This window comes from Neovison vison, chromosome 4 (assembly GCF_020171115.1).
Source record: "Neovison vison isolate M4711 chromosome 4, ASM_NN_V1, whole genome shotgun sequence".
In the NCBI taxonomy this organism is placed as follows: Eukaryota; Metazoa; Chordata; class Mammalia; order Carnivora; family Mustelidae; genus Neogale; species Neogale vison.
The window spans coordinates 223,927,522-223,951,097 of record NC_058094.1 but is presented as its reverse complement, the minus strand read 5'-3'; the positions used below and the strand labels follow the sequence as shown (position 1 = coordinate 223,951,097).

General features: G+C 40.2%; 1 protein-coding gene across 1 annotated transcript in view; it reads right to left on the bottom strand.

Moving 5' to 3' along the window:
• The window catches only part of CNTNAP2 (contactin associated protein 2), a 1,943,304-nt gene that overhangs the window by 322,985 nt on the left and 1,596,743 nt on the right, over positions 1 to 23,576 (bottom strand). Inside the window, exon 15 of the mRNA XM_044246794.1 lies at positions 20,174 to 20,301. Within this exon, the coding sequence (XP_044102729.1) occupies positions 20,174 to 20,301 (128 nt within the window). The remainder of the gene's footprint in view (positions 1 to 20,173; positions 20,302 to 23,576) is intronic.

Sequence of the window (23,576 nt, the reverse complement as noted above, 5' to 3'; positions counted from 1 at the left end):
AGAGCTTGCTGGAAGAGGTTCCACATGAAAGAATAATATAAAAAAAGAAGAAAAGCCCATAACTGATGTAGGAAACTAAGGGACCTGCATCTAAAGGGCAAATGAACAAAATTTCTCATATTTCATAAAAGGTACTGTTATTCATTGGAAACTTTGCACAATACCTGCCAGACTGAACATGAGGTCTTATTAGCTGAGTTCACACCATCGGGATTTTCTTGTTAATGTTTTTAAGACTTAAAAGGCTATTTTAATTCTATCGTAAACTAAGAAAAATTTCTGTGGTAATAATTCTCATTAACAACTATACAATTTATGTAAAGAAGTCAATTGATAAATACCTTATTAAAATATAAGACAGAATCACATACTAGAAATTATGTCCTAGGGTTGGCATAATGAAGAACTTGGAATATTCGACTATTAGCTTCACCATGGTTTAAAAGAACAGTGCTTATACTGACCTGTAGTATATAAACCACATGGCGAAATATTTTGTCCCCTTGTTCAAAGGAGGACAAATTTGTTTATAAGTTATATACCATCACTTAATTTGTTCTGTTGCTAACTTACTTTTGAAATAATTTTAATATTTGATGACATACCAAATGAATTTTTATGAGTTATCATAAATCCTTTCTTTACAGAATCAACTAATAAATCACTTGGATTTCTAATAGATATTTTTGTTATCTATATTCAAGAAGCATGCTTCTAATAATCTTGATTGAGCACAGGATTTATGCTATAGGCACGGTTGTAGGCATTGGGGACCCAGAGATAGATTAGAAGTAGTTTTTGCTGCCAAGAAGCTAATTATCTATTATCTTAGTGAAACTCCTATGAATGAACTCTCTTTAGAAGGAAAGTAATCAAGCCAGGGGAGAAATCATCATGTACAAATTTAATAAATTACAAAGTTTTGTGAAGGACAGTGGTTAGCCATATAAACATTTCTTTATACAAGATTTCTACATACTTTCATCTAACTGGATTGGCAATACAGACAATCCCAGGGAAAGATGGAATGTCTTTTCCCCCAAACTCAATTTTTGGTGGCCTTGCCAATTTTCAATGGTAACTCCTCCCCCAACTCTGTCTCCTAGTTAGCGTTCCTCATTAATGGAAATGGAGAGGAGCTATGATCACACTTGTACTCTTGTAAATTTAGGATGAATAAATTTCATCGGGTATCTTAGCAAGATTTTCTTCTTTATATTAGAATTAAAAACCTTTTATATGCTATTGAGATTTTAGGTGTTAGTAAGCCGATAGGCAGTATTAGTGATTGGAGAGGTATCCTAGATGCATGTTTATCCTACTTATCAAATCTCGTCCTTAGGGATTCTGATCTCATCCCTTCAGGGTGACCCGAATGAGAAATGATTAGAAGGATCTGTGCATTCTGTCCTACATACCTCCGAGCTAGTGCCTGTTGCTTTCTTGGGAAAAACATAGAAGCTAAAAGTCCTTGAGAACTCATCTTGGAGCAACAGAGCACTCTTCTTTGCTCACTTCATCCAAAAAGTAGAATATGCCCTGTCAATGCAAGATTTTCCACTTGCCTTCCTGGAGTTTCTCATATGAGCAAAGGAAGGCCCCCTGGCATCTCCTCTGGGTTTAATTCAAATATGCCTTTCATCTTCCTCTCTGAGTGCCATGTATCTCTTTAAACACGGATGACTGTTTGGGTAGCAGATACTTAAATTTTTATATGCATACATAATAAGCACTTCTATTTTTTAAAAAATTAAATAACAACAGCAACTGGAGCACTGTTTGAGCTCCCTTTATGTGTAAACATTATGCCAGGCTCTGTAGCAGATACAGGGATGAGCCAGACTGGGTCCTGGACTCAAAAACCCTTACATTCCAGTGAAGGAATGAAAGCCATTTAAGAGAAACCCAGGTAGTGATTTCAGTATGAGAATTTGAAGATCCCGTACTGTACTGTAATACTGTAATAAAGTATTTTTAAAATCATTTTTTCCTCTGAAAACATCAAGATTTGGGGCAAAAGTAAGTGTGTCATTTCAATAAATCTTACTGGCTAACTCAAGTATTTTGTATTAAGAGAAATGATTGATTATCATAATAAATGGATAATAAATGTTGGTCTCCATTCTTAGCCTTGGGATTACATATGACCTTCAAAGTGTTTCTACTCTCTCTGAAATTACATGCAAAATTTTGCATGCATATGAAAATGTGCATTTTTCTAGCAATGGGGAACAAAGGTAAGTGAATTCTTCCTTCAAAGAAAAAGTAACGATGCACTGAATGCTTGTTCTAAATACATATTCGGTCTAGCAAAGCTTTATGATATGCTTGATGAACATTTTTCTGTCATTTTAAAAAAGTATGCTTATTATCTTCCCACCATGAAAAGACATATGGGGCTGGGGGGTGGAAGAAGGTACTGAAAGAGAGAACAAGTATCTTGTAGAAATTTGGAGATGCTCTACTTTTTAACATAATAATTAACTCTATATGCAGCTAATTATAATACAGAAAGATAGCATCAAGCCAAGGACAAAGAATTTGTGAACATAATGGTCTTTGTTAGCAGCAAAATCGTTTTTTTAAGGAATGAGTTTTCAGCATAAAATAACTTATTTATTATTTTTTAAAATAATTTTAAAATTTTTTAATAAACATATAATATATTATTAGTTCTGGGGGTACAGGTTTGTGAATCGCCAGGTTTACACACTTCACAGCACTCACCATAGCACATACCCTCCCCAATGTCCATAACCCCACTAAAATAACTTATTTAATAAAAAATTTACAGACATAGAAAATGCCATCCATTCGGAAAGCCATATATATAAGGTTGTGAATTGATGAATAACTAAGCTTATTTCTGAACACAAGCTGATGCATGAACTGTAATAGCTGAACTATTTAAAAAAATACCAACTTGAGGGGTGCCTAGATGGCTCAGTCGGTCAAGCACCCAACACTTGGTTTAAGCTCAGGTCATAATCTCAGGGCCATGTGCTTAGCATGAACTGGCCCCGCATCAGGCTCTATGCTCAGCATGGAGCTGCTTAAGGATTCTCTCCTCCATCTGCCCCTCCCCATGCCTGTACTCTCTCTCTCTAAAATAAAATAAATCAATCTTTAAAAAAATACCAATTTGAAAAAACTCAGATTAGAGAATCCTACAGAAATGTTTTGTAAGATTTCTACATGCTCCAAGAAAAACACTTTATTTTAAAGATCTTTCTCACAAATGTTAGACATCTAGATGGCTCCATAGATCCCTTATCAAAGGAGAACAAATCCTTAATTTAATATACAGCTTTTCGGGTTGCTTGGTTGGCTCAGTAGGTTAAAGCCTCTGCCTTCAGCTCAGGTCATGATCTCAGGGCCCTGGGATCGAGCCCCACAGCGGGCTCTCTGCTCAGTGGGGAGCCTGCTTCTCTCCTCTCTCTGCCTGCCTCTCTGCCTACTTGTGATTTCTCTCTGTCAAATAAATAAATACATTCTTTAAAAAAAATAATAATATACAGCTTTTCTACAACCCAAGCATATATATATTACATATTTAATTTAGCTTAGAATAAGAGGAGTCCTGATTCTTTTATGTCAGCCATTCATGAACTGGTGACTCTAATTACTGCAACTGTGACACTAACCACCAAGTTCTCTTTTACTTCAAAGCCACCAATCATGAGATACTAAAAAATGAATTTTAACAATAACAAATCTGGTTTCAGTGATGACAACCGTTTGATGGGATCTTCCAGGTGGGGTGCTCTGCACCTCCCCTGGGGTGAGTCGCTGCCATGGAATCTGTACATTACTTAGAGCCTTGCTGTAGGCCAAGATCTGTGCTGAGTCCTTAGCTGAAAGGCAAAGGTCGGTGAGACAAAGTTCTAAGGTTCCAGGGGCTGAGAGGCTTGTAGTAGATCTGCTTCTCTGCTGAACTAGCTAGATGTTTCTCGATCATTGTAGCAGGTTGAACCCTGTTGCTCCAAAATTCATACCCATCCAGAACCTCAGACTATGACAGTATTTGGAAATAGGGTCTTTGCCGATGCAATTAAGATAAGGATCAAGATGAGATCATGCGAGGACCTGGGGTCCCAATCCAATGAGGGTGTCCTTATGAGAGACAGAAAAGAACACAGAGACCCATACAGAAGGTATAAGGCCATGTGAAGACAGCAGGAGAGACTAGAGTTATGTTGCCCTAAACCAAAAAATGCCAGGAGTCACCAGAATCTGGAAAAGGCAAAAAGGATCCTTCTCGAGAGCCTCCTGGGAGATTCTGGTTCTGCCAAGGCCTTGATTTTGGCCTTTTGGCCTCCAGAACTATTAATTTTAAACCACCAAGTTGGTGGCAGTTTCTAAAGCTCCAGGAAATGAACACAGCTGTGTTTCTAAGTCCTCAGCTCTCCGTAGAGCTTTGGAATCTAGAGCCTGGGGATCTTTCTCTCGCTATGCGGAAGGACGAGGTTTTCTTGGCATGGGTCTGGGAAAGCCTAAACTGCTAAACTCTAAAGGCCAAGACACTGCTTTGGAACCAGTTTTCCTGGGTTAGATTCCAGCCCTGCCATTTACTGTGTGACTTGAAGCCCATGACTGAAGCTCCCTCTGTCTTGGTTTTCCCACCCACAAAGTAGGAAGGCTATTGCCTTCTTTATAGGGTACTTGTAAGGATTAAATGAATTGATCTGTGAGGTGTTTCAACTACACGTGACACGTGGTTGATACTCAATCCATGTTATTTATAATCATTACTACTACTATAATCATTAATAGGATTATTATTACATGACAATTGTTCAGTCCTAGGTTTTGCCACATAGACCTCCTCAGGAGGGCACAGGGTAAGCATGCTCACCGCCCAGAAGAGTGCTGGGAACCAAGCTTGGTTTTCCTGTGAACAGTACTTTCTTCTCTCAAATAAACTGCTCTGTAGGCTATAGACTTCACACTAAATTAGATCATCCCCGCGTTGGGCCTTTCAACACTTCCTAGCTACACTTTACATAATGAGCACAGCTACTCCACCTGGCATGCGCCTGGTGAGGGACCCAGGCGGTGTGTGAGGTTTTCAGGGCTGCTGTGGTAATGCACCACACACTGCGTGCTGAACACAACGAAAGTTTATTTGTGTAGCTTGTGGGGACAAAGAGTTCTAAATCCAGGTATTGGAAGGGATGGTTCCTTCCAAAGGTTCTGAGAGTCTGCTAGACTAGAGTCTGCTCTAGCTTGTGGTGGCTGGCAGAACCCTCTGCATTCCTGTGTTGTCAAGGCAATGCCCATCTCTTCCTGTGTGTTTCTGTGTCTTTGTCTTCTCTTTAGAACACCAGTCACACAGTACTAGAGCCCACTGGGTTCCAGTGTGACGTCATCTTGACTTGATCATCTGCAAAGACCTATTTCCAAAGAAGGTCAACAGTCACAGACACTGGGTGGGGGAGGGTTAGGACTCCAACATTTCCTTTTGGGGGACATTAATTTGACCCACAGCTGTCCCCATATATAAATGAAGCAAAACAAGAGTCAGCCATCACCAATTTACAGACTTATTAAAAACATTAAAATATTATCCTTGTCTGAAAGTTTTAACACAATTGAGAAAGGCTTGTCTAAAATTAGTAGCTTCATAAAGTCTTGAAAGGTGGCTGTTACGAGAATCTGACAGTGTTTTAAATACGTTTATATTATATCATTATTGGACGTTCACCTACCATCACTCCTTCACTGAATTACCTCATTTTCTTAATTAGCAATGCTCCTTTTATTTTTTTTTTAAATACACATTTTAAAACCAAAGAAAACCGACAGAATGGGAAAAGATATTTGCAAATGACATATCAGATAAAGGGCTAGTATTCAAAATCTAGAAAGAACTTAGCAAACTTGACATCCAAAGAACAAATAATCTAATCAAGAAATGGGCAGAAGACATGAACAGACATTTCTGCAAAGAAGAAATCCAAATGGCCAACAGACACATGAAAAAGTGTTCAACATCTCTCAGCATCAGGGAAATATAAATCAAGACCACAGTGAGATACCACCTCACACCAGTCAGAATGGCTAAAATTAACCAGTCAGGAACTGATAGGTGTTGGCGAGGACGCAGAGAAAGGGGAACCCTCCTACACTGTTGGTGGGAATGCCAGCTGGTGAAGCCACTCTGGAAAATAGTATGGAGGTTCCTCAAAAAGTTGAAAATAGAGCTACCCTATGACCCAGCAATCGCACTACTGGGTATTTACCCTAAAGCTACAAATATAGTGATCCCAAGGGGCATGTGCACCTGAATATTTATAGTAACAATGTCCTCAATAGCCAAACTATGGAAGGAACCTAGATGTCCATCAACAGATGACTAGATAAAGAAGAAGTGGTGTATATATACACAATGGAATACTATGCAGTTGACAAAACCCCCCAAATTTTGCCATTTGTGATGATGTGGATGGAACTAGAGGGTATTATGCTAAGTGAAATAAATCAATGAGAGAAAGACAATTATCATATGATCTCACTGATATGCAGAATTTGAGAAAAAAGACAAAGGATCACAGGGGAATGGAGGGAAAAATGAAACAAGATGAACCCAGAGAGGGAGACAAACCATTAGAGACTCTTCATCTCAGGAAACAAACTGACGGCTGCTGGAGGGGAGGGGACTGGGCGGGATGGGGTGGCTGGGTGGTGGACACTGGGGATGGTATGTGCTATGGTGAGTGCTGTGAATTGTGTAAAACTGATGATTCAAAGACCTGTAGCCCTGAAACAAATAATACATTAGATGTTAATAAAAAAATTAAAAAAATAAAAACCAAATATGAGGGGCACCTGGGGGGGGAATACATATTTTAGAAAGACAAACCGCATTAACCCAGATTTTTGAAACTAAGCATATGTGAAGAGTTTAATATTTTAATTAAATTAAACCTTGGAAGATGACTCTTCCCTCCTCTTTCTGGCTCACAAACTGTTTGCAGAATGTATTCAGCTCTTGGGTCAGCATTTACAGGACTCTCTGGTTCCAGTTCAGGTCTCATTTTCTCATTTGAGTATTTCTCCAAAGGCTTCCTATGTGTCATGTGTCTACTTTTCTACAGGATCCTTTTGCTTCTATCAGTTTGGTCTACTGATTGTCATAGTTCAAGCCCTCTGCCCACTGCCTCAACCCCACATGCAATGACTTCTACTCATTCCTCTCTTCTTTCTGTCAAGATACCTCTCCAGGTGGGGCCCGAACATTCTGCTTTTACCTCTCTGTGCTTCCTTGTAAAAGAGATGCATCTTCTCATCCCGCTATCATATTCTGACCTAGGTTATAAATTCCTTGGTTGCCAAAACTATTGGTCTGTAGCCTGTCACAAGGCCTTGTATACAGCTGGTGCTCAAAATACATTTGCCATTGGTGATTGATTCTTTTGTTCACCTCAGATTATAATTCATTATTTCTGAGTGACTTTGTCAGAAATAATAATGGTTGCATTTAGCAATTTGCATTTATGTTTAATTCATATTAGTTTTACAAGACTGAGGGGTTTAAAGAAGTTTTATTCTTTTTGTATAATATGTATTACTACCATTATTGGAACTTACTGCACCAGTCACTGTTTGAAGCTCTTTACATACACTTGTCTCATTTTATCCCCATAGCAACCTTTTGTACTAAGCATAATTATCTCTATTTTACAGATGAGGAAATTGAAGCTTAGTGAAATTAAACAACTTTCCCAATGTCACACTGCTGATAAATGGAAAGTTGGAGCCTAGGTCTGTCTGTCCCCAAATGCTGTGTTCTTAGAGTTTCTATAATTTCCCTGTCACAGAAACCTTTTAGGAAACTTCTTAAAAACAGAGTCTGGGGCTCCACTCTAGAATTCTGAACCAAAGTCTCTGGGGGAAGAACCTGGGGATTTGCATTTTGACACGCACTTTAGGGAATTTTTGTGATCAGACAAATTTGGGAAATACTCAATAATTCAGTATGGCTTACCAATATGAGTAAGTCCCTGTGTTGAATAGTGTCCCATAGATGGTTTGACTTTCATTATGGTTCCAAGGAACACAAAATGTCCACAAATGTTCAAACTGACCAGAGAAACAAAGCCTTCAGGTACCTTCTTGCAGGCCTACTATACCCCCAAGGACACCCAGGGTCTGCGGCTGACCTTGCCTTCTGTCCCGTGCCCAGGAACATGGGTTGGTGACCTATGCAAGTTTAGAAGGGCTCCATATTTGGCTTAATGTTCCGCTGCCATTGTTCTGAAATTCCTAATAGTTTCTTAACAAGGGGTCCTGCATTTTTGTTTTGTACCAGGCTCTGTCCACTTCTTAGCTGGTCCTACTAAGGAGCTTGATACTGGGAAGTCACAAACATGTGACCCATAGCACTTACCTTCCCCATCCCAACCTTGGCTCAAGTGGCTCAAACTAGCGCTTAGCAGTTACAACTCTAAACAACTCTCTCCTACTACATTCCCCTTGAACAATCAGTGTTTATCCCCAGATTGTAAATGATGACATTTAACTGGTGCACTAGGAAAGAGACAGGTTATGAGCGGCAGCAAAAAGGGTTGAGCTGTGAATGCATCACTCATGAGATCCCAAGGTTGAAGGGGTGTGGAATGGACAAGCTGGTGGGAGAGGCATACCCCATCTACTCCGCAGGTCGTACTGGTTAAGTACAGGTCTAGAGAAGATGTACAAAGACCTCTGCAAGAAGGTCTACTGATTCTTACTTATAGGCTTCCACCTCATCTTGTAAGATATGTTGTTGTTGACATAATGCAACCATATCTCTTTTTGAAATACTATTATTTTAGTCTTTTGTTAGTAGGCAAAATGGAGAATGTACTGCATTTCAAAACATAAAGTTAAAATAAAGTTTGAGAAGATTGAAACCAATGAAGTAAGCCTCTAAACACAATTCTACCCTGCAGACAAATTATCCCAAGTAGAATCCATAATGAAATAAAAACTCACATCATAAAAAAAAATACTTCCTATTCTACATTTAGAATGTTATATTCTACACCATCTTCCTGGCTGATACATGGAGAATTTTATGGTGCAGCTGAGAAAATGTTCTGTGTGCAGTGATGTATATCCTGGGTATTTTTTGGTCCCTTCTGCCAATGCAGAACCACCTTTTCTCTTTCTTCATCTTTCACCTCTTATTACTTCAGGAAGGATCAGAGCAGGCCAACTCCTAGCCACAAGGAAGACTGAATTCCAGGTGGGGACAGGTTCTCAGGTTCTGAAAGCAGCCTCTCACTGTTGTACTAAAGCTATGATGTCCAATATGGCAACCACTAGCCATATGGGGCTCTTTAATTTTTAGCTAACTAAAATTAAGTAAAGTTAAAAAATTCAGATCCTTGGTCGCACTAGTCACATTTCAAATGCTCAGTAGCCACCTGTGTCTAGAGGCTACCAAATGAACCACACAAATTAAAGAGCATTTCCACCACCACAGTAAACCATTGGGTAGCACTGCTCTAGAATGCCAAGCAACAGGCCAACAAAGGAAAGCAAAATCCTGACTCCTTAGTGCCCTATTTCTTCCCTGGTGGAGTGCTGCTTTCAGAGAGAATAGCTCATCTTCTTTATGGCTTTTTGGGTAAAATAGCATGAACTGATTCTTAAAACACTAGCACAAAAGGCCACAGACTCAAATTTATTATTGAACTCCCTTACCGTACATACATAGACTCGTTCTGAATTAAGGATTAGTTCATCGTTAATTCAATGTTTAAAATTTTAAATGAGAAAGGTGATTTTCCCCCCTTAGGACCAAGCCCTAAACCATGCGTTGAAGCCTGGGATGGATCCAGGCCATCTGGGACACAGAGCATTCTTGGAGTTGACTACAGTGTGCCCCTGTCCCCACAGTCTCCAAGGGAACAGGGGAGAGATGCGCTCTGACTCCTAATCTCATTTTGTCTTTATCCCCATCTTTAACAGGAGTTCCTCCAACTACACTGATCTCAGTAGTTTTGAGCTCCCAGTTGGGGTTACCATGGAGTTAAAAGAGGTTCACGACTGAGGTAACTATAGCAGCAAGAAGCACAAATGTGAAATTCTCAGGGTAAGCATTTCTGCGTGTGTGTGTGTGTATGTGTGTGTGTGTGTGTGTAAAAGGGAGGGAGTAGCTATATCAAACAGAAATGGTAGACACTACATTACTTTTTCCTAAATATAAATGTCATCCAGTTTTTTCTTGATTCTCTGATAGGGGGTCCTTGTAGAAGGATGTCAAAAGCTCAGAAGGAGGCCCTGCTACTGGAGTTAAGAAGGCTAAGAAGAGTTAGACAAAAAGTTTAGGCGTTTTCTCAAAAATGAAAAGTGCTAAGAATCTGTATGGTACCTGCTGGATGGCCAGTTTGAGCAAGCACATGCTGAATGCCTCTGGTGACCACTATCCTAAGAATGTAGACATCTATCCTCTCTCTAAATTCTCATCAAGCAGAATGTGCAGAATGTGTTGTTTTGTGTTCAACATCAGGGGCCTGGAAGTGGCCAACTTGGGGTGTCTCCCTTGCAATGACGAGTGTCCAGGCCTTGATCCCCTTCGAAATGCTGGCTCAGCAAGGAGGGGAAGGCCACTGGCAGTCGCTAGGTAAGTTGCTTCGACATAAAACTTGCCGCGCACAGATCCCAACAACAGACACTTTGCCTAGCCCAGTCGGCTGCTCCTGGGCTCCCCATACCCAAGATCCCCCAATAAACCTATGTCTCAGCTGCTTCCTCGGGTCTTTCTTTTGGCCTCACTGGACCATCACCCAGCTTAGGCTTCGCGTCTGCCAGGGGTACAGATGCACAGAATCGATGTTCCGAACTGAATTACTTTTGTTGGTTTCTCTTAGCATATTAAACATAATTTGCTTCTTTGTAATGTCGTAGGAGGAAATCTAGTTAACTGCTCATGAATAAATGACCAGTTTCAGGTATGTTAAGGCCACCACCTAAAGCCCAGAGTGGAATCAATAGCTTGTTCTTTCTCCTTAATCCCAAAGAGAAGCTGTAAAGTTTCCTTTATTACAGGTGCTACTTCAAGCCATTGTCTGATTTTCTACAGCTGTTAGAGTAACTTCTTTTGGGGGTCATCAGCAGAAGCCAGAAAAATGGTCAGTTTTGCAAAGAAACAACCAAACTTAATTTTGGTGCATCAGACTCTCATTATACTTAAACAATACCAGATGCATTTTTCTATCTGTAAATTTGGAGGATTAAGATGAAGACTTTATCTCTTTGAAATAAATAAATAAATAAACAGTAGAAATAAAATGTGCCAGAGTACCTTCTCAGCTCTAATTCTCGGGTCCAGTTGTCTTTTTACAAATTCAATTCCAAGGTGTTAGGTTATTTGACAAAAAGTGCTAACTTTTTACTTTCTGTGTTGTTTTTGGTTTTATTTATTTTTTTTATGTAGAAAACTGAGGCGGTTGGAGCTAACTTAGCATCTTTGGTCAAACCATAAGAGTAAGGCAAGCACTCAATGAAAATGAGGTCATCTCATGGCAATCCTGACTTCTTGAGTCAGTCACACCCTCATCTCAGGTATGATAATGGAAAAGAAACCAGGGCAGAATATTTGAGGTATATATATGTCTCACCACAAATCTGTTAAAAACCAGCGAAATAGTTCTGTTAAATAACAGGCCATATTTTAAGTTCGAGCCCAATTTGCATCCTATTCAGTGTAACAGAATCACATTCTAAAGGCCTAAATGCTGTGAAACAAAATTGATTAGGATAATCTACAAGAATGGAATTAAGGCATACTTAAAGTGTCAGACATAGGGATTCCAGAAGAGGCTGGCAAGCTATTTCACTGTTTAAAGCTTAAGTCAAAAAAAAAAAACCCCACAAAAAAAGCCCTGAACAGGCACACATAGAATCTTAAAGGGCAAATGACCTCTCCTTCATCAAAAGACCATGCTGCCCTTTCTGAGTCTGGTTTCTCTATTCACACTTAAGGACTGAGAGAGAGTCTCAATTAAGCATCAGTCTAGGAACAGATAATTTCCCCCTTTCAGGCAGCCTGAAGGATTCATTTACTTTAATACCACTGATTATTGGGCCGGCTCAATGAGAAAATGGATGGATGGACCATGGGGTCCCCTTTACTTTTCCACTGAGACCACACATGTAGGCAATGGAGCAGTTTACCATGCCGATCGGTGAACACAAATTCAAATGCACTGCTTTCTAGGCACGTAGCTGGTGAGTTTTGAACTAAGATTTCTCTTAAAGACAGAATATATAATGTAATAGGGTAGTCTAATTTTTTTTTCAATCCCAGTGACTAAAGTAAGATTGTTACTTTGGAAGTCTCTGCAAACTTCAAGAAGAGGAGGTTTCTAAAGATTTTCTTCAGTGAAGTTTCTGAGTGTCCAAGGCCTGCATGTAGCAGGGATTATGGAAAGCCAAGCAGTATCATAAAGCAGGTGAACTGGAACACGGTTTTAATTATGCCGGAGTGAGGTAGTTTATAGCTCACACTTTAGCATCCTAACAACAGGTTCGAAGTACTGACTAATTGTAACTTTGTCAGTAATAACCTTGAGACATGGATAAACAAAAGTGTGGAACAGTCTGCTTGGGTCTCTGAGGGGCCAGGGGGGTTAATCTAATTTAGATGAAACAATGAGTTCTATAAATTTAATACTTCCCGTGCATCTTAATTTAGGAATGCCAGAGAAAATAGAAAAACTAGGGAAAAGAGTTCTTTTTTAATTCTTAATTTGAAGATAATCATCAGATTCAAGGGATTTTCAAGGTACAAAAGAATAAAGGTTTTCATTTAGTTAAGATGAATAAATGGGCAAAAACCTTGTTGAGGTTAAAAATAGTTGTGTACATAATCGAGTGACAGCTCCTTTCCTCGACCCCTATTGGCAATTGTCTGTGAAAGTTTTCTGCAATTCATCATGAAGAGCCTCGTGGTGCTGCCTCCACTGTTAGCCTGAAATGCTTATTTAAATCTGTTGAGGTTATTTAACCATTCCTATTCACCTAACGAACACACATTTGAGCATCTTGATGCAAGCATTTCCACCGACACTGGGATGTAGGTCTCTGCCCAAGTTCCCACCCACTGCTGAGGGTAGGAGCACCAAGAATGCAAACAGATAGAGAAAACGGACTGTGATGTCATCACAGTCCATCTATCTGGTCTTCATGCCAGGTTTCTGGAATGGAACTTCCAGGCTCTTAAGATTCTTTGAGTGATGGCCACAGTCGCCAAACTGCGGAAAGAGCCAAGATTCCCTTCAACGGACAAATGGATAAAGAAGATGTGGTCCATATATACAACGGATATTATGCCTCCATCAGAAGGATGAATACCCAACTTTTGTATCAACATGGACGGGACTGGAGGAGATGTTGCTGAGTGAAATAAGTCAAGCAGAGAGAGTCAATTATCATATGGTTTCACTTACTTGTGGAGCATAAGGAATAACACGGAGGACATGGGGAGATGGAGAGGAGAAGGAAGTTGGGGGAAATCGGAGGGGGAGACAAACTGTGAGAGACTGTGGACTCTGAGAAATAAACTGGGGGTTTTGGAGGGGAGGGAGTGGGGGATGGGTAAGCCTGGTGGTGGGTATTAAGGAGGACACGTATTGCATGGAGCACTGGGTGTGATGCATATACAATGAATTTTGGAACACTGAAAAAAAATTAAAAATAAAAGATTTTTTGAGTGAAAGAAGGTCTTTGTTACTCATGGTAGGTCCTGATGTTTTATGCCAAGGACGTGACCAGTGGTAGGTCTTACCTGGTTTTACCAGAAAAACCAACTGAGGGAATTGAGGGTCTGGCTTTACCAGAAAAACCAGGGTTGGGGCTTTGAGCCAGGAGCTATCAGCCCCAACTCCAACGGGGAGAAGGAAGACATGCTGGAGACTGAATTCAATTATGTCGCCAATGATTTATTTAATCACGTCTATGTATAAAACTCCCCTGAAAACTCTGGATACCCAAAGCTTGGCAGGCTGGTCAGTAACACACACTGATGGGTGGGGAGGGTGATGGGTCCTCACTCCACAAGGAGAGGACAGGAGAGCTTCGCATCTGAAACCCTCCAACTTCACAGTGTGTATCATTCCATTCAGCTACTCTTGACCTGCAACCTTTATGATAAAATTTTAATCTTAAATATAGTGCTTTCCTGAGTTCTATGAGTCATTCTAGTTCATTACTGATCCTGAGGGGATAGTGGGAAGCCCCAAGTTTATATAAGTTGGTCAGAGGAGCAGGGTGGCCTGGAACCCCCAGACTTGTGGCCCACATCCAAAGCGAAGGCAGCCTCGTTAGGGGACCGGGAAATCCACGCTAATTCCAAGCCCTAGTGTCAGGATTGCAGACATAATTTCAGATAACCAGAACAAGTCTCCTGCAAATGGTTTAGAGAGATTACCGGCAAAGTCCATCAAAAGAACAACCATGGAGATTAAACTGACAGAGCCAAGTTCCTCCTGTTTCACTTCTGCAGAGTCCAAGTTTAGGGAACGGATAGAGACAAAGGTACAGCAGGACTCAGACAAATCTCCTCTGTGGGATGTGATGATTCCTCCAAATGTGAGCAATATTTGAAAGGACAGGTAGGAAAATCAGTCACACACACACAAATACCATATCTACTGTAAAACAGAAATACTTTTTTTTTCCCTAAACTGTAACTAACTTTACTTCCCATTTTCGAACTGACACCTTGGCTAAAGAGAAATGGCCCAAGGGCATCAAAGAGCTGACTCTTCTGGGGGAGCTGTCCTCTTGTAATTGTTTAAAGTCACTCTGGAGTCCCGAAGACCAAAGCTAAGCCTTCCTTCTTTTTCCCTCTGCTGCCTTTGTAATTAGAGCTGCTCTCAGATCCGCCCAGAGCCCAGAGGGCTCCAGTCCTTGAATGGGAATCAGCCTACTTTTTGATCCTGAACATTTCACTATTTCTGCTTTTTCTTAGAGCTACTCCTACTTCTCAGCTGGTAGCAGCCCATGTAACAGTGGCAGAGGCTGGGACATTAAGAAAAAAAAAATAGAGGTTCATCATTTCTACACATCATTCTCGATTATTCTCCTGCCTTCTACTGTCAAGGAGAAAACTACCTAAGGCAGAAGTAAAAACAAAACAAAACAAAATGAAACACCAAAGTTACCAACTTTCTGCCACTGACCCTTCATCCCCATGGCTGTGGGTTTTCCATCGGGTTTTCCGGACGGTCGATCTCCCAGTGGGGGAAGAGTTAAGAGTGTTGGTCCCACGTTATCACACTGCTCGGCTGCTGGGAGGCAGGGACCTGAGGTCAGCGTTCCAGGTCAAAGCTCCCTCTCTGGACTCAACATTAGTCGTGGCCACAGGGAATTATTAAAGTTGAAAGCTTGTGCTAAACTGTCTCAACGTGCTCTGCCATACACCCACTGGGAGACCCTGGGCCAGTCACTTAACCTCCCTAGACCCAGGTTTGCTGGTCTGTACCATGTAGGGTCCACACTGTTTGATCTCGGAGGGTCCTCTGACTCTGTGCTCTTGCTTACAGAGGTCCTTGAAGCAAGTACACGTAGCTACATTGTGTGGGAAGCCATGGGGAAGGGGAAAGGATGGGGAGCACCTTCTGAGAATGATCCAATTATCCATTCTGGGATCAGCTCTAGCACCACGTAAACCTTCTGGTCCCAGGTCTGAAATTTACTGGCAAATCACCCCATAAATCTGGTTGTGTTTTCTCATTGGTAAGCTCGAGTCAAAGATGCCACCTCATCCAGGATGTTGGGAGAGTCAAGAAAGAGATGAATATAAAGTGCTTGGTTTACAACGTGCCCTTTGCCTTCCTCATCTCTTCCAAGCCTACAGCAGCAAAGTAAGAGGATGAGCAAACTCTCTCCTCCTCTCTGGAGCTCAAGTAGAGGCTTCCTCCCCATACTCGGGGTGGCATTCGAGCCCAGGTGAGCGGCCGCCCCTCTCTCCTTATTCAGTCCTCTGTGCCTCTGTGCACAGAGGGTGTCTCACACCGATGCTCACAGGGAGATGGTGTGACCCGTGTGTGTGCTGCGCACACCCTGTGGGGAATGTACTCATTTGTATTACCGTTGGAAATGTCTTATCTGTAGAGAAACAAGGTGCAGGTATAGTCATTGCCTTATCTTTCTTGAGCGAACGGCTGGTTAGGGGTGTGGCTTGTGAGAGTCTTGCAGTAAAGAGAGCATGCACAACCTTGACCTTGTCCATACATACAATTACATTTGCAGAGAACTGATGTCCACACTGGTTTGAATGCAACTCCATCACCGGCTTACTTCCTTCACCCCTAGCTTTGTCCCCGCCCTCCTGTGTTCCTGCACTGGATTTGTTGCGTTTTTCCTCATCTTTCCTTCTTGGCCTCTCAGAATCACCTCTGAGCAACTGGATTTGGATTTGAAGCATCCCGTTTGAGTCCAGTGCCCGGCTGGCCTACCTCACAGCCACAGTGGGTTTCTGGCACGGACAGGGAAGAAGGCTGGAGTAACACACTTTGGCGAATGGTCTCTACCCACGTGTGTTGAAAACACTTGCTTTTGTAGCGAAATTGCTGCTAATTAATTTTTTTAAGTCCCTGAATCCCTAGAGAAGATACGGGAAATCTTTAGCTCAAAAAGCTGAGAATAAAGCAATTATCTAGCACACACTTTATTTCTATAATTAATTATATTCACTATATATAATACGAACAAGATTTCTACCTCCTGAATCTGAAATATTTATTTTTATATGGATTCGACAGAAGGTTAGCAACTCACTGCAAGAAGGATGATTCATTTACATTTGAAAACCGCTTCTACTTACCAGTGACTGAGCCTCTAAATAGCTCTTTTGTTTTTTCTTTGGTGAGGGTACCTGATTTAAGAGGGGAATTTGTAACTTCACCACACTTTTTATCTTAGCTTAAGCACCCATCACTAGTCATACTTTCAGTTTTATTTAGATTTGAGGTTTTCATCTGAACGTGTCTTAAAAAAGAAAAAAAATCAACCACCATCACCACCACCACCAAAGCCTCAGAACACTAAACTCTAGAAGAATAAGCATTTTCAGCACTATAAGGGAAATGCAGCAGAGCCCAGTGGAACTCACTGATTTTCTTTAGCATTTGGATTATATGGGTCTATGAGTTCAAATGAGTCACAGTAAAAATGAAACTCAGCAGGCACGATGAAATCAACTGAAACCACTGAAACGGTTGGTCAGAGCCTCCAAAAATTGTTTCATTCTCCAAGACTGGGGGATAGTATAGAGACCTAATTCAAGACACAGTTTTCCAAGCTGTCATTGCTGGACTCCTCGAATAAAGAAAGACATTTTCCAACAACGGATTTGCTTTTTGGAACTGTAGCTTTGTACAGCCTTCAGTAAATGATACAAAGTCAGTTAATCTCTATAAACAACAGGCTAAGGCTACTATGACACTTTTAAAATTCTAACAATTGGAATTTAATCCCCGAAACATTCATGCTATATTGGTGGCTGGACATGGGTGGTTGGGATAAGACCTAAATGTCTATTTTTTTTTTTTAAATAACTTAAATGTAATCATCAACCAACTCAGGGAAACAACCTTGACCTTGCACAGAGAAAACTTTGTATTATCTGCTCTGTCTTTCCTCCTGGAGGCCCCCCCCCCCAAGAGGTTACAGAAATTTGTAGTGTAAATGACATTTTAAAAGAAATTGTTTGTTCATTTGTAAGCAGAAGGGCTAATATTTTACCTTCCCCACCTCTTGGGGGGCTGTAAATATCGGAGAAAATCAAACATGTTAAAAACTGTAAAGTGATAGGACGTGAAACACTTTCTCGTTACTGTGCCTCTATCTGAAACATACTTAAAGGGAAGGTAGGTGCCAAAACTGCTACTTGGCAATTCAGGTACAAGTTATGATGTTCTCAGATGCCTGCAAACAGGGACGATTTCTCTCTCTCTTTCTCTCAGACACAAAAGTGTTTCATATAATTGCAATTAAATATTGACTGTGCTTTTGGTTCATGTAGTATCAGGCAAAATATGGATTAAGAGTCTCTCTAAAGCTTCAGTACTGCAAAGACAGTGAGTTCACACATTGCCAACAAATAAGACAGCTCTTTGTCTTATCAACGGGTCCTAAACATGTCTCTAAGAACAAGAGCCTTGGAAAAGATATGCAAATAAACATTGAGCGCTAAACTTCTCCTATTTTTTTTTTGAAATATAAAGTCTGCCCGAAATACACTATATCACACTCTTTCCTTGGGCATCGGTAGCACTAATTTCATTTTGCAAAATCTAATCTTTTATTATAAAACATTTTGTTCTCCAATACTTTTTCCTGTGCATTTCTCAAAATGGAGTTTAATGTCTTTTTTCATGTATCTCAAGAATATCTAGCAAAGTGCCAGACAAATAGCAGATAAGTAATAAATTCTTCTTGAATACTGATAAATTGGTTAAAGGAAACAAGCTAAGATTAGTGATAAGCTGTTAATACACTTGTACATATACTGTTTAATGTGGCTGGAATCTTCTCTTAAAGAGTGGTAACAAAAGTTTGCAGAAGTGCGATTTTTATAACTGTCCCAAATTAATCAATTACTTCATGGGGCACCCTTTCTTTAATTCATAGCTAACTCCAGAATTCAAATTAGTGAGTGAGAAATATTTTACATTTATATATTAATGAATAATTATGACATAATGAAACTGATTTTCATCAGAGCACATGAGAATCTGCCTATTTGGAGAGTGATCCAATCACAGACCCATCACACAAAATATTTTTAAAAATGCATACTTATTATTATTTTATGTCAATATCTTCTTCTTAAGCAGTTGAAATCAAATTTCTTATTGCATAGTCCTACTGAGTCTGGGTTGACGAATAAAGTATTATTGTTCAGTAAATGCATGATAAAGCACTTTGACCAGCCTCAATTTTCAAGGTAGCATTTTCATTTTCTCTAACTAAGAAAAATCAGCACAAACTCCATCTCTTTTTTGTATCAGGAACATTGCCTTGTTTAATTGCCAACAGCCCCAATTTGCTAAATAGTAAACACTGAAGCATGCACCATTACATTCCTTAGGACACCTCTTGGAGTCGATGCAATAATTTATTACATCGAGTAGGTCTCATTCTCCCTTGATTTATGGACGTGGTAATAATATTCCATTGCACAGAATGCTTTGCTAGGAGGAATCCGGATCCAGACACTAAAATCTTTATGGCCTCCCCAGGAGGAGTTGGGACGCAGGTGGTATTCTCATTACCACGGCCGAGAAAGTGGAGGGGCTTGCCTGAGGTCTCCCGGAAAGTCAGTTATTCAAGGAACACAATCTAGGTCTCCCGGTGCCTAGCACAGAATCACAAAAAGCACAGAACTCCCACGGGAGTTGCCCAAATCATGTGCACAGACAAGAAGAGGGGAAATGATACCCAGGATGCTCACTGAAGAACCCCCACAGCAATCTGACACCGTTTCCCTCCGACTGCACATAAAGCACACTGAAGGGTATCAAACAACATAAAATCCTAATGGTGCCCTTCGTTAGGCGGGATCATCGTTCTAACTCCCTGACCTCCCACAGTCCAGGCTAGCAGCCCCAAATTCCTCTCTGCCGTGCCGAAACCCGAAAGCAAGACGGAGTTCCAGAAACAATCCTTGGCTTACAGGGGACCATGGAGCTCTGATGATGATGAAATTTGATAGCAATAATGTCAAACTTTATATGACCATAATCCAAGTTTACAATGATACATTAAGCCATAATGCTACTATTTATATCACCATAACTCAGTTTATGGTGATATAAATAGTCATGCTAATGGCATTAACAGCAGCACTCAGTGGAACCACAGCTGTTGACTGTCGCTTGTCTGCTATTAGCATGGCTATTTATATCACCATAAACTTAGGTAGTCACACTAAGGAAGATGGATATCCATGTTTTATGCCCAAATCTAGGCTCCTATCCTGGAGACTTGACGACTGTCACCCTCCTGTATGTATTAAGGTCTATCCAGCTCTCCGTTTGGCTCTGTTCTCATTGCATGGTATATTTCTTCAGGAGTTATAGCAGAGAAGTCTGTTTCCTGCCATCCTCTGATTTTCTGGGAAATGCGATTTCAAACTGATAAGAAAGTGCAAGCCACAGCTTCCGGGCAAACTTACTGTCTCCTTGGCAGCGCAGGGGGCCCACGCTCAGTTTGGCTTCTGAGCCTTGCCGGTCGGTATCTCCAACTACCACCTGGCTTACTGGCAGGTGGTCTTTGTAGGATAAGAAGCCAGCGTCCTTCCTCCTGAATCACAGGGAAAAACAGAAAAGGATGAGGAGGCTAAATCAGAAACATCTCTCTTCCGATAACTGTTTCAATTGTCTGATATTGACCACATTCCAATACATGCTCAGAGGTTCACTAAGTAGAACCACAGCCAAAGAGTTGTTCTCTCTTCCATCAGGTGGTCTCAGGGTGTATTACCCAGAAGCAGCTGTGACATCATTGCTTTCTGGGAAACAGAATGGACATCCTGATTTCCAGACAGTCCCAACTAATAGTTTGCATCCTATTCTGGAGTGGGAGTGGACTCCCACACGGCATGAAAAACACACGTCAAACGCTTGAGCACACATGTGTTTGCTGTTGTCAGGAAATCAAAATTTCAACGAAGTCAACCTGATCTCTTGGATAATATATGAAACAAAACTCTATTAAAAAACCCCTTTGTCTCCTCAATTGCTTCAAAGCAGTTGGCTTTCTTCCTTGCTGTGCATCAGCTAGATAAGGGACACTTTTTTCCTTCCTCTTTTCTTGTTTATTTCAACAACTGAAAGAATTTATGTGAAGTTTCCAACACCAAGTGTCTCTTTCCATCTAAAATGAAGAGTGAAGATTCAAGCCTGGTTTGATTTTTCTCTTGGATTCACTTTCCTGCTTATTCTATACTTATCATGTTTCAGGTCTCCTAACTCTACCCTGTACCCACCCTAAGTAAAGGAAGGGGAGCATAGAAATCCAAGAGATGAGCCCAACATGACATATGGTGCAGCACAGACTTCACCTTAACTTGAGATCCCTGTCCCCTTATCCTTTTTTTGTGCTGCTGTGGTTGAGAAATCCCCTCATTTGGGGCTGAATGAATGGGAGGCACAAATCAATATAAAGTCATTCCACAAATTTACCCTTTTGTATGATTTTTTTTGGCACTGTGCAGTGTGAATATAAATAACAATTTTGAAATTGTACATACAAAAACTGACTTTGGATGATAGCAGAATGCGAGAGGCCATTCAACCATCGGGTTAAAGATTTGTCTTTCACATCTCTTGGCAAATAGTTCAGAAAATTGAGGGGAACCAACTTGGAAGCCTGCCTCTAAAATGCTATGCTGTTAGGAATAGTTACTCATCCTTCCAATCTTCTCAAATGTCAGCGAACACACACTCCCTCGTGGGTCAGGATCCACAGAAAACCCAGGAAGGAGTCAGAATTCAGCCAGTGGGCCTCAAACAAATGTATTTTTATACTCCTTTAGTATGTTCATTGCCCTTGAGCTTCCAAAATAATGTTTCTTTTTTTAAAAAATTTGTTTATCAGTTGAGACCTAAGATTATGATTCCTATTGACATTGTATCTACTGATGACCTGGCCTCAAGTACCTCATGCAATATTTTGCAAACCCAACTTCTTTTACTGGAACTTCTATCAGTTAAAGCCACATTAGAGAGGAAAAAAAAAGTCTGCCATTAAACCCGATACGTAGTGTTTCTTAAAGCAACAACAAATGAAAACACCTTTTAATGACACACTGGAGTTTGACAACCTCTAGGAGTGATGTGTGTTCCTGTGGAATTTCAGGCTGATATTCTCCACAAGTTCATTATCACTTAGAATTACATGACTCTAGATCAGGAGTCTGTGAACTAAGTGCTAACAGCTATTCATCTTGTTGCCTGTTCTCTTATGGCCCATGAGCCAAGAATGATCTTTGCATATTAAGGGGTTGGAAAAAAATCCAGAGAAGAGTATTTTGTGTCATGTGAAAATTACATGAAATTCAAAGTGAGTGTCCATAAATAAAGTTTTATTGAAATGTAACCTTTTTTTTTTTTCAACATATGGTCTATGGTGCTTTACATTATAATGGCGAAGTTGAGTAACTGTGACAGAGACCATATGGCCCTTGAAGCCTAAAATATTTATTATCAGGCCCTTTATAGAAGAAATTGGCCAACTCCTGCTCCTAATCATCAGGATCCATTTTTCCTTTGGGAATTTACTGAGCCAATATTCCACAGACTATCATGGTGGACTGTCATGTAACTTGTCCTCATAGTTGAATGTGGGTTTAGGGAAGAGACAGGGGAATATCTCTGAGGTGGGGAAAGAAACATTTAAGCTAAAATTTATTTAACTGAACAGTAAGAAATAATTTAAACTTTGTTAATAATTAATGTTTTGATTGACTGCACTACAGGCGAGCAGTCATGTATCAGGATGCTCAACACCCACGCCAGTACATGCTATTATTCTTTCATTTATGATGAGTGAGAAAGTAACCACTTTATAACAAAATTTGTGCTAATGGAAGAGCAATTTGAAAACATATATTTGGGAATATCCCAATCATTATGTGATCTTCTTGATGACACTGGATGTGTGTAACCTTTTAAGAATTTACACATCTATACAGGTTAACAACTTAGAGACACAACTTTTAAATCTTTGTAATAATCTCATAAATGAAGAGTTCCTTTTAGACACAATTAGATCTCCTGAAATGTTGACGTTATTTTTAAGTTGCGAGTTCAAAGAGAACCATAATGTTTTATTCTCATGCATCCCCTACTTCAACTATATCCTAAAAGAGAGGTCTAGAGCTACCTCATCCCCAAATTAATTACTGTTTTTAATGGCATATTGGAGTTTACCAAAGGCTTCAGATCAGCAAATAGTTGTAACACTCAAATATTCCTTACCCAGCCAAGACAAAAGGAAAAAAAAATGATCAGATGAGAAAAATAGAGCCCCCCCCATTCATTTTTGAGCAGAGATCTAAATAGGACTCCAGAGATTTTAAAGTCACAAACAGCTGTGTGTGAAAATCACAAGGCAGTGAACTCTGATAGAAACAAATAGGTTGTGAAAACAAATTCAGAGATGGCAATGAAGTGATGTGACTAGCACAGAGTTTCTGATGTGACTTTATAGCACAGCCCACTTTCCTGTCTTTTTAAAGGTTTTTATTTAAATGCCACTTAGTTAACATACTATGTCATATTGGTTTTAGGTGTGCAATATAGTAAGTCAACAGTTCTGTACATTGCCCTGTGCTCATTGCAATAAGTGCACTCTTTAATCCCTGTCACCTAGCTCACCCATTCCCCTACCCCTCTCTTCCTCATGGTTACCATGGTTACCATGAATTTTTCTCTATAATTAAGAGTCTGTATCTTGTTTTGTCTTTCTTTTTCCCTCTCTCTCCCTCTTATTTTTTCCCTTTGCTTGTATTGTTTCTTAAATTACACATATAAATAAAATCATTTGGTATTTGTGTTTCTCTGAGAATAATTTTT